The sequence below is a fragment of the Lampris incognitus genome, chromosome 13 (genome assembly GCF_029633865.1).
Source record: "Lampris incognitus isolate fLamInc1 chromosome 13, fLamInc1.hap2, whole genome shotgun sequence".
Taxonomy (NCBI): domain Eukaryota; kingdom Metazoa; phylum Chordata; class Actinopteri; order Lampriformes; family Lampridae; genus Lampris; species Lampris incognitus.
Window position 1 is genome coordinate 25,469,259 of NC_079223.1, and position 14,324 is coordinate 25,483,582.

The 14,324-nt window shown below is 41.5% G+C and overlaps 1 protein-coding gene across 2 annotated transcripts in view; it reads right to left on the bottom strand.

Annotated features, from left to right (window-relative positions):
- The window catches only part of sh3pxd2ab (SH3 and PX domains 2Ab), a 78,798-nt gene that overhangs the window by 30,749 nt on the left and 33,725 nt on the right, over nucleotides 1–14,324 (bottom strand). For both annotated transcript variants that reach the window (XM_056291864.1, XM_056291863.1), the window contains exon 6: nucleotides 1,279–1,310. In XM_056291864.1, coding sequence (XP_056147839.1) covers nucleotides 1,279–1,310 — 32 coding nt within the window. The remainder of the gene's footprint in view (nucleotides 1–1,278; nucleotides 1,311–14,324) is intronic.

Below are 14,324 nucleotides of genomic sequence, written 5' to 3' on the forward strand. Positions count from 1 at the left end.
TTATAACTGATGGCTTAAATAGCTATCCAAACCTATATCTGGCATCTTACCATTGACAGTAAATCAGCTGAGTGTCATTTGAAACTGTGCGTGATAACGACAGACACTGCATGAGTGAACTTCCAGGCAGCCAATCTGACTCTAGCTAAAAACCCAATCTAATATCTTACACAGACTGAATGTAGGCAACTAGGCGTGCGTGCGCGCGCGCACACACACACACACACACACACACACACACACACACACACACACACAGCTGAATTAAGACAATCTTTCCATTCCGCTATGAAGCTGGAATTCACTGTTATGTAAAGCTTCAATACCATGGAGCATATAATGAAATTAGGTTGGAGTCTTATTTCATTTGGCTGCAGCTCCATCGTAGCTTTTCATCAGAAACGGGTCCCCGGCAGCAAACTGAACCGACCACAATGCAGGTCAGTGAGTGAGATTGCTATAGCCCAACTACGTCATGCATTACTGTGGCAGATGGCAGGGGAGACGGCCAACGAAACTGGCATCTGATTGCGAGACATGTGGGTATTCTAAGACTGCAGCAACCAATTGCATGCACACACACTCAAACACTAATACACAGACACTGACACATACAATCATATGGCTCATGCACAGCTGCTCACTAACCCTTTTTAAAGTTTTTTTCTCTCCCACCTATGCCTTTATCCCCATGCTCAGCTGAGTCACTCTCTCTATATTTTCTTGCTCTCATGCACACACACACATGCACATGCACACATACACATACACGCACATACACGCACACACACACACACACACACACACACACACACACACACACACACACACACACACACACACACACACACACACACACACACACACACACAGCTCCAAAACCCAACCCTAACAAAGCCTTTACAGGGCATGGCTGTAAAAACAGGTGGTCCCTCCCAGCGAAGGCTGTTTGCTTAACCCCTTCATAACAATAGAGTCATGTTAAGTCAGGGTGTGAGCTTTAAGTATGGGACTGATTTGTTATCGTGAACTATACAACAAAGCATTTTACACTGCTGCCTTGCTCAAGTCCATAGAAAGGATATTCACTGCACGGAAATGCTCCTAAGGTTCACATAGTTTTTGCACAAAGGCATGGCATTTATGCATTTGGCCTTTACTGATGTTGGTTAGCCATTGAAACTATGTCGTCATTATTAGCAATACATACATTGAAGACATATTGATGGACGGACCATGAAGTGAGTGATCAAGTTAACCAGAAGCCAGTTCTCTTACCTGACTTGCGCTTACAGGAGCCTCCACAGTCTCTGAAAAGGAAGCAACACCAGAGAGGCATGGTCAGTACTAACACACGGTACATGTATGAAAGGTCAGAGCAATAGCAGGAGCACCCCCCCACCCCACCCCACACACCACCTAGCACCGACAACCATTTGAAGAGCTTTTGCCCTGAGTAGTGACCATCCAACTGCTACCAGCATCCAAATATCGGCCAAGCCCACATTAAGAATGCGGTCAGATTTTGGCAGAGGCAGTGCGACGGGGGTGGGACAGAAACTAGAGATTGGTGGCCTTCAGTAAGTGTGTTAGAAAGGGTACCATATTGTAGGGTGATTGATTATCGTCATGCATTGATATAGCGCCATGTCTTCATCTGAACAAAATGCATGCATCTCTGTGATTGGCGAAAATATATGGCGGCGCAACAGCTGCAACTGTAAAAACAGAACACCATTCAAGTTAATCACAGCAGTATCATATCCGCTGAGAGTGCCTCTGTTCCACAGCCCATACCAAACTCTTCTGTCTGGATGGATCACTACTAGTGTCAATGAATCCGCATTGTTCTTTAACACTCACACAAAGGGACCCGGAGATGTAGGACACTCTTAAATTCTCTCTGTCTGAGACTGTCTATGTGCTCACCCACATGTGTGTGTACCCGCCTATTCCCCCACATCTGCGTATCTGTATTTGTACCCATGCTTGTCTGTATGTGTACACATTATGTAGGTCAGTGTCTATATTAAGGATCCACTGGCTGTTCCCGGGTCTTTGTTTAGTTAACTGAACCTCTGAGTGAGCAGAGTGCAAAACACAAACTAGAGGTTGAGGCTGATAGGAGAAGACATGACTGTTTACTGACACCAGCTTCAGCGAGACTGGAGTCAAGGCCAGTTATGTATATAATGATATGTTTGGATAAACTCCGTCAAATATTTCCCTAGTTACAACTTGCTGACAGTAAAAAATATGATTTTTTTGTTTTCTGAATATTTAAGTATTTCAATCATTGACAAGTTAGCTAATTTCTACTTTGACCTATATTCTCCATATTAACCCATTTTTTTAAAGAAAAATCAAACACCACTATGACATGACAGGGCAAAAGGACATGTTTTCCTTACAACAGAGAGATCAACTGAGCTTTAGACTTAAATAAATTGGTACATTTGGCATAAAGTCAATTATACACATATAACAGAATCTAGTAAGTCATTTTTTACATACTTTAAATTGAAATTAATTCATGTAACAACCTTGTGTACAGATACACAATTACAGATGTGCAGACACTTGTACATAATGTTTTGATGTTCACGTGATATCCACACAGAGGATTGATGGCAAACTCCCTTGCTATAAGAATTCCACAACTAGGGGCATCCAGGAGGCATGGCGGTCTATTCCGTTGCCTACCAACATGAGTATTGGCAGTTTGAATCCCTGTGTTACCTCCGGCTTGGTCGGGCGTCCCTACAGACACAATTGGCCATGATGGCAGCTGGGTATGTGTCCTGGTTGCTGCACTAGCGCCTCCTCTGGTTAGTCAGGGTGCCTGTTCATGGGAGAGGAGGAACTTGGGGGGAAAGTGTGATCCTCCCACGTGCTACGTCCCCCTGGTGAAACTCCTCACTGTCAGGTTAAAAGAAGCGGCCGGCCACTCCACATGTATCGGAGGAGGCATGTCTTCAGCCCTCCCCAGATCGGCAGAGGGGATGGAGCAGCGACCGGGACAGCTCAGAAGAGTGGGATTATTGGATGGGTACAATTGGGGAGAAAAAAGTGTGTGTGTGTGTGTGTGGGGGGGGGGGGTTCCAAAAAAAAAAGTGGGTGGTTGACGAGCACTGCTAGCTAGTGACCCAACCCACTGAATAGGAATAATAATTTCCTTCCCAGGAGGTGAGTGAGCACATAACTCTGGCTCTGTGTACTTCCCTCCTAACACCAGTAAAACCTAATAGATATGGTGAAGGCAAGAGGAGAGAAAGCATGTCCGGAAATATTAAAATGTTTGTGTCCAGAAATATTCAAATGTTCAAGACTTTGTGCGTGTATTTTCTAGAACAAGTTTTAACCTTTGGTTAACTTGTGGGAGTTACAGGAGTTGGTAGATGGTCTTTACAAGTCATAATGTATTTATTCAGTCAGGTTGTGGATATACATCATGCACGATGCAAATGTATATGTTTGGCTTTGTGCTCATACCAGGGATGCAAATTCATCAGGGGTGAAAAAGGTGACAAAGATGTCCCAGGAAAAAATTATTTTTTAAAATATCAGCTTCAAAATGTGAATTTACAGTCAATTTTAGCATGAAGGAAAATATAGGGGAAAACTCACCCTAGAATTAATGTAATCGTATTGTTACAAAAGTAATGTAAGGGGGACATCAGTTCAGGGCACTTAAAAAATAATAATAAACAGTCAAGAGAGTGCAGAGCTGGGTCCAAAATTGTATCAAAGTGCATCCACTATACAATAAAGTTCATTAAACAACAGAATAAACACTATGTAAAACAACTGACAAATCAAATGGAAAACACAGCGTATGTTATATTTTGGTGGAGAGGGGAGAGAGAGAGAGAGAGAGAGAGAGAGAGAGAGAGAGAGAGAGAGAGAGAGAGAGAGAGAGAGAGAGAGAGAGAGAGAGAGAGAGAGAGAGAGAGAAAGAGATTGTCCTTATTTCTTCTTTTTGGCCTGTACTACAGTCTCAAGTGGTCGCTTTCTTAGCAGCGTGCGTGAGCCTGGCCCTTTTTTCCTCCTCTGCTGTAGCCCTCTTGCTCTCCTGAGCATTGCCTGAACGAGCCACACTCAAGGCGCCTTCTTTCCTCTTGCAGAAGATTCCTCTGCCATTGGGCCTTGTCGGTGGTTACTGCAGACTGGATGTTTCGGCAGAGCCTGCGGTGTGCTGTTTGGTCAATTAAAAGACAGGGCTTAGATATGATGTCTATAAATTGATTTCACAACCACTACAACTAAAAGAAAAACAGTTAAGATCATTTCAATACAGCTTCTGTCATTTTCAGTGAGCTTGGGATTTGCCCCCTTCTCATGCACAGTGGCAGTTTGTTCCTTAGAGCAATCGGGCGATGCACTACCAAAAGGAAAAAAAAAAATCGAGAGAATTTTTCCATCACATTCTACCACAATGTTACACTAGCTGTGGCTGTTCTAGACAGTTTGTCCTGCATCTAAATATCATCGCCCAATCAGCATAAAGTTGTGTTACTTGGAGTCTGGTTGAAAATCGCTCTGATAGACTTTCATGGTAAGGCAATTTTTGTCAAACTGCAGACACTGCAGGGCTTGCACTAACGCGTTTTCATCATACATAATTGGGGCAGCCAGCCATACATCATTGGCCACTGCTTTATGTCGCCGCTATGCGTCTACACATCTGCCATATTGAAGCATTCAAGATCCACTAGTAAACAAATTCAATGTGGATTGAGAGATGCATATTACACTACAAAATCGACTGTACAGCACTTAATTCTCAACCGACTTACATGAAATTTGGTTTGTTATAAACATGAGAAATTTAACATTTTGCTGGTTACCTATTGTAATTAAATTCAGTTACTGAGGGGGGAGGTCTAATCAGTTTGATGCCAAAACATTAACTTTCTGAATAGCCATAACTTCCTCTGGGACACACAGGCTCCGATCTATGAATAGGCAACATCAAGTGTAAATTATTTAGAATTTCAGCTTTTGTGAATTTCTCCAAAAATGTAGATTTCTATATCTTTTGGCATTCGGGAGGGTCAACATTGCCACACAGTTGGACAAGAGCTACACGATAGCTGTGCATCGTCACAACAATGAGGTGAGCAAGAACCGCCACATTCTAGCCTGTCTTAGCAATTGTGTTAAGTTCTGTGGAGTGTTTGAAGGCTATCTGATGAAAGCAAGGCTATTTGATGAAGACTGAATCAGATTATTGTGAGAGTGAAGACCTTGCCCAATTTGATTTGATTAATGGTAAAACAGTCTCTCTTTCTTCACATTTAAATGTATTCATGAGGGCAAACTGATGATGACCACAGTGGGTTGTTCAGTTATCGTAGAGCCAAAATAATTTTATTCAAGATATTTACAACGAACTCCTGGATGTAGCTGTCCACAAATACTGTACACTGTACAGTATTATAGCCTAAGGAACAATCCTTGTCTTATGTTGCCATCTAGTGGTGGTATTGCTACATGAGGTGACCAGAAAAACAAATTCTACAATGAATGTGACAATGTCAAGTTAGCTAGCCGACTTGGGTTAATTTACCCATTGAATGGGTCACCTTAGCCATCACCACATTTGCCCCCCCCCCCCCCCGAGATTTGGCTGAAGCCGCCATTGCTCAAGCGACATTATTAGGCTACTGTAACAAGCGTTCCGTGTAACTACATCATAAGTAACTAGGTAGTAACTAGGTAGCTAAATGTCTACACCATTGTCTCATGAATTAGTGTCATGTTCAAAAAATCCAAAAGCAAATTGTCTAATTATGTCATGATTATGACAGTATTAGCCTTCCTAACATTATCTTAGCATAAAGAAAATGGAACCAATAGGGGCTAACGATAACATTAAGTTGGCACTTTGGCTGAGGAGCTCAACTTATGTTGTAATCATCGACAAAAAGATAACATTAGTCATTTTAAATGACTAGTCCCAGAGCCCTAACGTCAGTAATGTTATACAAGTGGAATTTGGAATAAAAAGTATGCTAGCTAATGTTAGACTCCATGGATATAACGTTAACACCTAAAGTTACATCCAAATTGTGATGGCTAGCATTTGCTAAATCAAAACATCTCAATCTTATCAAGCTAATTAACAGTGCCAAGCTTGACATATCAACATATAAGCCAATTAAGGTTATCATAACGCTACTGTAAGAGATTCTTACCTTAAGGCATGCGGGCAGTCAAAAACTGACCTCCCAGAGATGGCCTTCTTCAGTCTTCACTCTTCTCAGGTGCATTTTCATTTCATTCCCCTCAACTCTGTCCTCACAGACCCCTCCCTGCCCCCCATTTCAAAAGCTCATTGAATCTACACGAATCACACAAATGATCAATTTTGGATTCAAAATGGCAATTTTCGCCAAAAGGTGACAAGTTTCCATCCCTGCACGCACACACACAGCAAGGGAAGGCTGAGCATGTCATTAAAATCCACACCCGTGAGAGTCCATCCTGATCCTGCACTGAGATTAACCATCTGTTTGCACATCATTGTAACCCACTTTTTGTAGGTGGGCCTGTTAGAACTGGAATGCGAGGTATTAAGACTTTTGCTCACGTTTCTCAGCCAGTTGGGTTGAGGCCAGAATGGTGAAATGTCAGTTCTGCTCTGGTTATACACTACACAGACACTCCAGCCCATAGCCGACCTAAGATTAACCCCTGAAGAAGAAACCTCTGCCTCAGGGGTTGATGGGTCAACGTCACTGAACAGGAAATCATTATGGTCAATAGTGAGCTGGTCTGCACACAAAAATTATGCAGCGCGTTTCTGTGTGTCAAAGTGTGATGGAGTGTGCATTTGTGCATGCAGGTGAAAGAATAGTAACACATGGCTGCAGTCATTTTGTCCGTCACACAATCTGTTTTTTATCGACAATTTTAATCTTTTCTGGGAACAAGCTTCCTTTTTCAGCAGAGGTGGTATCCATCCCAGCTTCCATGGCACTAGAGCACTTTCAGCAAACATTTTCCATGCAGTTACTACAGCCTTACGTCACTGACTGACTGCTATTCACTCCACAACAACTCTGGACTACACACCGGTCACTGATTGCTCTTCTTCATCCCCAGTGACCTACCTATTCACCTCCTGTTTGTACCACCAGCTCTCCCTCCAGCCCAAATAATTCTTGTGACAATCCAGAGAGCCTCTCTATCATCACAGCTATATCAATAGACCACACAAACGTGATAATGCAGTATGCAAAACCTATTTTAATCGGGTTAGGCCCACATTCATAACTCTGCTCCTGAACAATCCTGACGTTAAAGTCCCCTCTGGCAAATTTGGTTTGTTAAATGTTAGGTCCCTTTTTAATAAGACATTTGTCTTAAACAACTTCATTTTGTCTGAGAAATTAGATTTCTTTTTCTTAACTGAAACCTGGCTACTTTTTGAGCTTGCCCCGCATATTTTAGCTATTTTAACTTCCCTAGGCTTAGCAGCCGTGGGGGTGGCCTAGTTGTGGTTTTCAAAAATCTATTTAATTGCTCTCTTCTTACTGTTAAAAAAATTACAAGCTTTGATGCTCTCATGTTTCTTATCAGCTGCACTAATAATTTATGTTGCATTGTCATTTACCATCCACCAAAACCAAACAGTAACTTTTATCTGAGTTCTCTGATTTTATTGTTGCTGCGGTTATCAAGTATGATACAGTGATTATGATTGGTGATTTTAATTTTCATGTAAATGAAGCAACAAATCCCCCAGCAAGTGATTTTATTGGTGTAACTGAGTCTTTGAAATGTTTACAGTATGGAAAGGGTCCCACCCATATCCGTGACCATACCTTTGACCTAGTTTTTACCTTGGGCATGACACTTAGCTCTCTAAAATTGGATGATTTTATCTCTGATCATAAATTTATTATGTTTGATACTTCTTTACATCCAACCATTTTAACCCAGTAGCACACTTTAAAATGTTGCCTCATTAACAGTCAGTCTATAGTCACATTTTCTTCTACTTTTTCTGTGTTGGCTCAAGGTGGATTATCATTAACAATTTTAATGATATATGTTCATCTGCTCTAGAAGCTGCTGCCCCTCTCAAAACCAAATCAGTTTCTAAAACCGATTAATCTCCCTGGATAAATGATGACATCCACTCTATAAAAAGAGAATGTAGACAAGCAGAGTGAAGGTGGAAAACCACACGACTGCTTGTCAGCTATACTCAGATGAAAGACTTGATGATCTTGCTCAATCAAAAAATTAAGGTGTCACAAATTGCTGATTTCAATAATCTCATCACCACAAACACAAATCTAGGACTCTTTTCTTTAAACTATTGACTGCCTCTTAAATAACCCAGCTTCAAGCATGTCCTCACCTTTGGTGCAGGATTGTGAAAAATTATTACCCTTCTTTGTGGACAAAATCAGTGGAACAAGAGCAGCTATCATGTCCCCCAGCACCCCCAGGTCCCATACTGAGCCATCTAAAATCTGTCCTGTCCTACTAGATCAATTTTCTCTCATCTCCCTCAGGGATTTGATTGATAGTGTTTCCCACACTCGCTCTTCCATGTGCCCCCTTCACATTGTGCCTCCCAGATTACTTAAAGAAGCCATTAGCATTATTGGACCATCTCTGCTTGCATTTATGAAGCAGTCCTTCTCATCAGACTATGTTCCTGAATCCTTTAAAGTGGCAGCAGTTCAACCTCTTCTAAAGAAACCTCACGTAGATCCTAGCATACCAACAAACTATAGCCCTATTTCTAAGCTACCTTTTGTATGTAAGATTTTAGAAAAATTGATCTGCAAGCAACTTCTGGAACTGGTTGAAGAAAATTACATATTTGATAAATACCAATGAGGCTTTTGTCAGAAACACAGCACCAAGACAGCTCTGCTTAGAGTCATGAATGATATTCTCATGCAGCTTAACCATGGAGAAATTATCATTTTAGTTCTTCTTGATTTATCTCCAACCTTTGACACTATTGATCACAGCATTTTATTTGATTGGCTAGAAAAATCCGTTGGGACATCTGGTGTTGCACTAAACTGGTTTTCCTCTTTTATCCAACTGGAAGTTGGTTGTATCCGCAGATGACAAGGTATCCACATGTGTTCCTTGACTTGTGGGGTGCCTCAAGGATCAATTCTTGGACCCATTTTATTTTCATTATATATTGCTCCCCTTGGGAAACTTGATCTGTTAATTTGGTTGTGTGTTTTATCATTGCTATGCTGATGATACACAACTCTACTTATCCATAGGTCTGGTGACCTCTCAAATTTAACTACTCTGCACAAGTGTCTGGGCTGATATTAGTAACTGGATATCCCAAAATTCTCTTCAATGAAATCACAGTAAAACTGAATTTCTGGTTTTCACCCCAGATCATATTGCTTCTAATATTTTCCAACACCACAGTTCATTGGCCACTAATAGAAAATATTTTTCAAAAAATTGAGGTATCATTTTTGACTACCAGCTGAAATTTGATAAACACGTCAAGACAGTTATTCAGACCGTTTTTTTTTTTGTCCTTCCGCTTAGACTGCCGTAATGCCCTTTATTCCTGCCTAAGCAAAGATACTGTTACCTGGTTACAATTAGTCCAAAACTCTTCAGCAAGACTACTCACCAAAACCTTATACCGCTCTCACGTCACCCCGGTTCTTCCAATTAAATTTAGGATTCAATTCAAGATCCTCCTCCTCATCTATAATGCTTCAAACAATCTTGTTCAAGAGTAAATTAGTGAACCACTAATGCCGTATACCTCTGCTAGGCCCTTCAGGTCCTCTGAATGAGGCCTGCTAGTTGTACCTCATTCAAGACTGAAAACACGAGGGGACCATGCGTTCACTGTCCTGGGTCCCAGGCTGTGGAATAGTCTCCCCCCGGGAGTCAGGTCAGAAAACGTTCTTGGTTGTTGTTGGGTTTTTTTTTGGGGGGGGGGGATTTTTTTTACCCTTTTTCTCCCCAGTTGTATCTGGCTAATTACCCTACTCTTCTGAGCCATCCCAGTTGCTGCTCCAACCCTTCTGCCGATCCGGGGAGGGCTGCAGACTACCACATGCCTCCTCCGATACATGTGGAGTCACCAGCCACTTCTTTTCACCTGACAGTGAGGAGTTTTTCCACGGGGACGTAGTGCATGGGAGGATCCCCCAGTTCCCCCTCCCCCAGGAACAGGCGCCCTGGCCGACCAGAGGAGACACTAGTGCAGCGACCAGGATACACACCTACATCCGGCTTCCCACCCGCAGACACGGCCAATTGTGTGTGTAGAGATGCCCAACCAAGCTGGAGGTAACACAGGCATTCGATCAGGCAATCCCCATGTTGGTAGGCAATGGAATAGACCACTACGCTACCCGGATGCTCTTGGTTGTTTTAGGTCACAGCTGAAGCTCTATCTTTTTTTCTGATTGTTTCTGTGTTTGAGTCATGTACACTACTTTGATTTGTAATGCCTCCCTTTTTATTGTGCTGTTGTAGTGTCTGCATTGTATTCATCTTTGTTCTTTTAACTATCCATTTTGTAAAGTCCTTTGTAACTAGGTTTTGAAAGGTGCTATATAAATAAAATTTTACTTATTTAAATGAAATGGTTTATTCACATAGTACATACATGTAGGTGGAATATGAGCAGTCTTGTAGATATGAACAAAGATCTGTATTTGAACCCGCACATATTAACGTGTGCACAAACATAAGCATGCACATTACTCTCATATAAGTGGCCACAAATCTCCAGCAAAACTTGGTAATAATTATACAATGATGTCAAGGGAAAAAAACATTAGTTTGACCACATACCCACCACTAACAACATGTTTTGCGGTTTAACACTGTTGAAAGATTAGACTGACTTTTGGCTATCAAAGAAAACATGGCTTAAAACAACTGTTACATCAATCTTGTAATTTTGTTTGTTTGTGTATCCTGATATGAAACAAAGTGCAAAGGAAATGTCCACAGATTTTGTAAGAATACAATGCAAACAATTTTATTTTCAAAAGATGTTTAGCTGAGAGAATCCAAAGCATGCCTTGGAGGAGAAACCATGTTTTTCTTGGCAGTCATTGGTTCATCCTGAAAAAATGCAAATAACTGTTTTTTTTTTCAACAGACTTTCAATACTGGATTTGGAATGTCTTTTTAGTTCAATTGATAGGATAGAGTACAAAAATAAGTAGTTAAAGTAAACTGCAACTTATATTTTCAGAGTTTATGAGAGCCAAGAGAAGCATCCATTTATTCTTACTCTCTTTGCTGACTTTTGTAGAGAGGAGACCTTTGTTGGAGAAGGCAAAAGCAGGTGCCAAAAGTGGAAACAGATGGAATTGCATCTGCCTGCAGCTGACACTGTGATGCTTGATCTTTTTTGTAATACAAGTGAGATTTTCATTTTCCATCAGACAGCGTTCACTTCTTGGATTGATGGAAGTACAATCTCCTGGGCTAGGCTGAAATGGGGTTTGTTGCAAACCCCATAATCACGTTCTCCGCATGCTTCTCTGAATCCAGGAGGAACTGCATAATTTTGGAATCAGCTATGAACTCTCTCCCATTTGTCCAGGGCATCCAGAGAAACACCACTGGGTGGAACGCAGTCATCTACAAATCTAGCAGTATCTCGTGCAGGGAGCATGAACATAATTCTCACAAAGTTCTTCCTCCTCCAAATTCAGGAGGAAATTCATTAATCCCAAGTCATCTCGGACCACTGGCTGCCATTTGTTAGGCTGGCCCTGAAAACCATCTATAGGGCAAAGAGCAGTCAACTCTATGTCTCAAGCTATCTGATGTGGGGGCGTGAATGTTATTCTCACTGATTGCCTCCTTTCCCGTGTCCATGAGACACGGGTGTTGGTTGAGGGCCAGTTGAGACCATTGACTTCCATTTACTGAAGAAGTCCAGAATGGGCTTTGTATGTTACGAGGAACAGTCAACAATGGATTCAGTAACAACAGATAAAGGCACGTACAACTACTTCTTTCCAACTACCTAAAATAATTTGCATATCTAGTTGTTGTAATCAAAGCTAATGTGGGCACGACCAAGCTGCCTCAATATCAAACTTATCTCAGTGAATTCACAAAGTGTGGGCCATGTGAAAATGAAGTACTTGCAGGAAAGCCAAAGAGTGAGAAATACAACAGCAATGAGAATTTGTTTGTTTTTGGGGGTTTTTTTCCCCCCATTCAGTTTAAATCTGAAAGCTGGTCAATTGTAACCACTGTCACAATGAAATCCTCAATTCTATCATGGAATATTCTCTGTATGCATTTAAGTCAAATTGCTATTACTATTGAGGGCAATGCAAAATTGTTCTGATACTTTGATGTGGTATAATTGATTAGAAATAAAATGAAAAAATGTCAGATGTTGACCTTACCATCAGTTTCCGACTGAGAGATATTTGGCTACAAACTGTTATACTCGCATCCCTTTCTGTTACCACTTTTTCAACCCTTGAGAGCAGAAATTAATCCAAGGACAGAAAACAATTTCTTAAACCATATTACTGCCCTTTAACCCCCCCAAAAAACCCTTGGTTTCCACTTAGAAATACAAAAGATTTTGTGTACAGTTGCCTTTTGCACTTGGTCTTGTCTTTGTTGTTTCAATGATGCGTCATTAGGCCTTATTTAAGAGAAAAAGACTACCATAAGTTTATTAAAAAACACATACAGTGGTCTCTTTTAAATAAGGCATAATGAAGCAGCAGAATTACACCAAAAAAAAAAATTCTGGGTTATTAGGGAAATAAAATAAGGTTAAGCTTCTTGAATTCTGTAGAGCAAGAAGCAGCTTTGATAAGTGCCACATTTTGCATTGTTACTGTTGGTGACAAATTAGTGTTGCCGAATAAATTTGCTCAACATTATCCTGGGATAACAGGAACTACAACAACCACACAGAAAAACAGACACAGACAAACCCATAGATACACAGCCTGTTGTAAACCCAATACTCCCGTCGTTTCCCCCTAAAGTAACCCCATTCACGCCTATAAATCAGGCAAAATCTCTCGGAAAATTAATCGGATTTGTGAGGAGCAAATTTAATGATGGAATATTATTAACCATTCCGCTAATTTCAAAACCGGTTCCTTCAGATAATTTCTATGCAGTGCCCATCTTTCTTTCAAAAGAAATCATACCCATCACACTGGATTGCCTGATAATGACACTGCATTGTGGAAGTTGGCCTGCTCCAGTCTGACAGCTGTAATCCTTTCTACTCTCCTCTAGTAATAAGACTCATATTACAGTTTTATGAATTTCAAGATGATACATAACTCCCTCTAGTGATAGAGCAAAGTAATGTCCACTTGCTGTTGTTTCTGTGGGAATCGGTGCAGTGAGAGCTACACACCCTTAGATGGCAGTAGTGTATTGAGGAAACTTGTTGCCACAAAGACATGACCACTAGTATATTCTGATAGCCACAGGCATATTCAAAGTAGGTGTTGAACAATTTCATGTAGGCTTATTGAAAGAAAATATACTGTATTTGTTTAAATGTATCAAGGTGGCAATTTTTCTTGGTTGGACTGACAATCAACCCCTTTAGAAAAGACATGTTGGACTCATTGGGTATGATTAAGGCAACTTCATAACAGGCCGTCTTAATCAAGCCCCCCCCCCCTTTTCCCAATTGTACCCGGCCAACTACCCTACTCTTCTGAGCTGTCCTGGTCGTTGCTCCATCTCCTCTGCTGATCCGGGGAGGGCTGCAGACTACCACATACCTCCTCCGATACATGTGGAGTTGCCAGCCGCTTCTTTTCACCTGACAGTGAGGAGTTTTGCCAGGGGGATGTAGCACGTGGGAGGATCACGCTATTCCCCCCAGTTCCCCCCCCCCCGAACAGTCACCCCGACCAACCAGAGGAGGCGCTAGTGCAGCGACCAGGACACATACCCACATCCAACTTCCCACCCGCAGACACAGTGTCCACAGGGACACCCGACCAAGCCGGAGGTAACACGGGGATTGAACCGGAGATCCCCGTGTTGGTAGGCAATGGAATAGACCGCTACGCTACCCAGACGCCCCCAGTCAAGCTTCAATATCTGGGCACGGTGATAAAACATCACCCAAAGAGTCACTCTCTTCATCTCAATCATGATTACATGAAGCACAAAGACCCATCTAGTCCAGTATTTTAACGCTTACAGACTAAAAAGTACATACAGATTAGGCTGACTTTGATTTTGTTCCTCTGCATTAGCAGAAATTTCCAAACTTTTCAAAAAATCTTCTTAACTCTGTCTAAAATGAAGATAAGCGTTCTCAAGATCAGGGAATAATC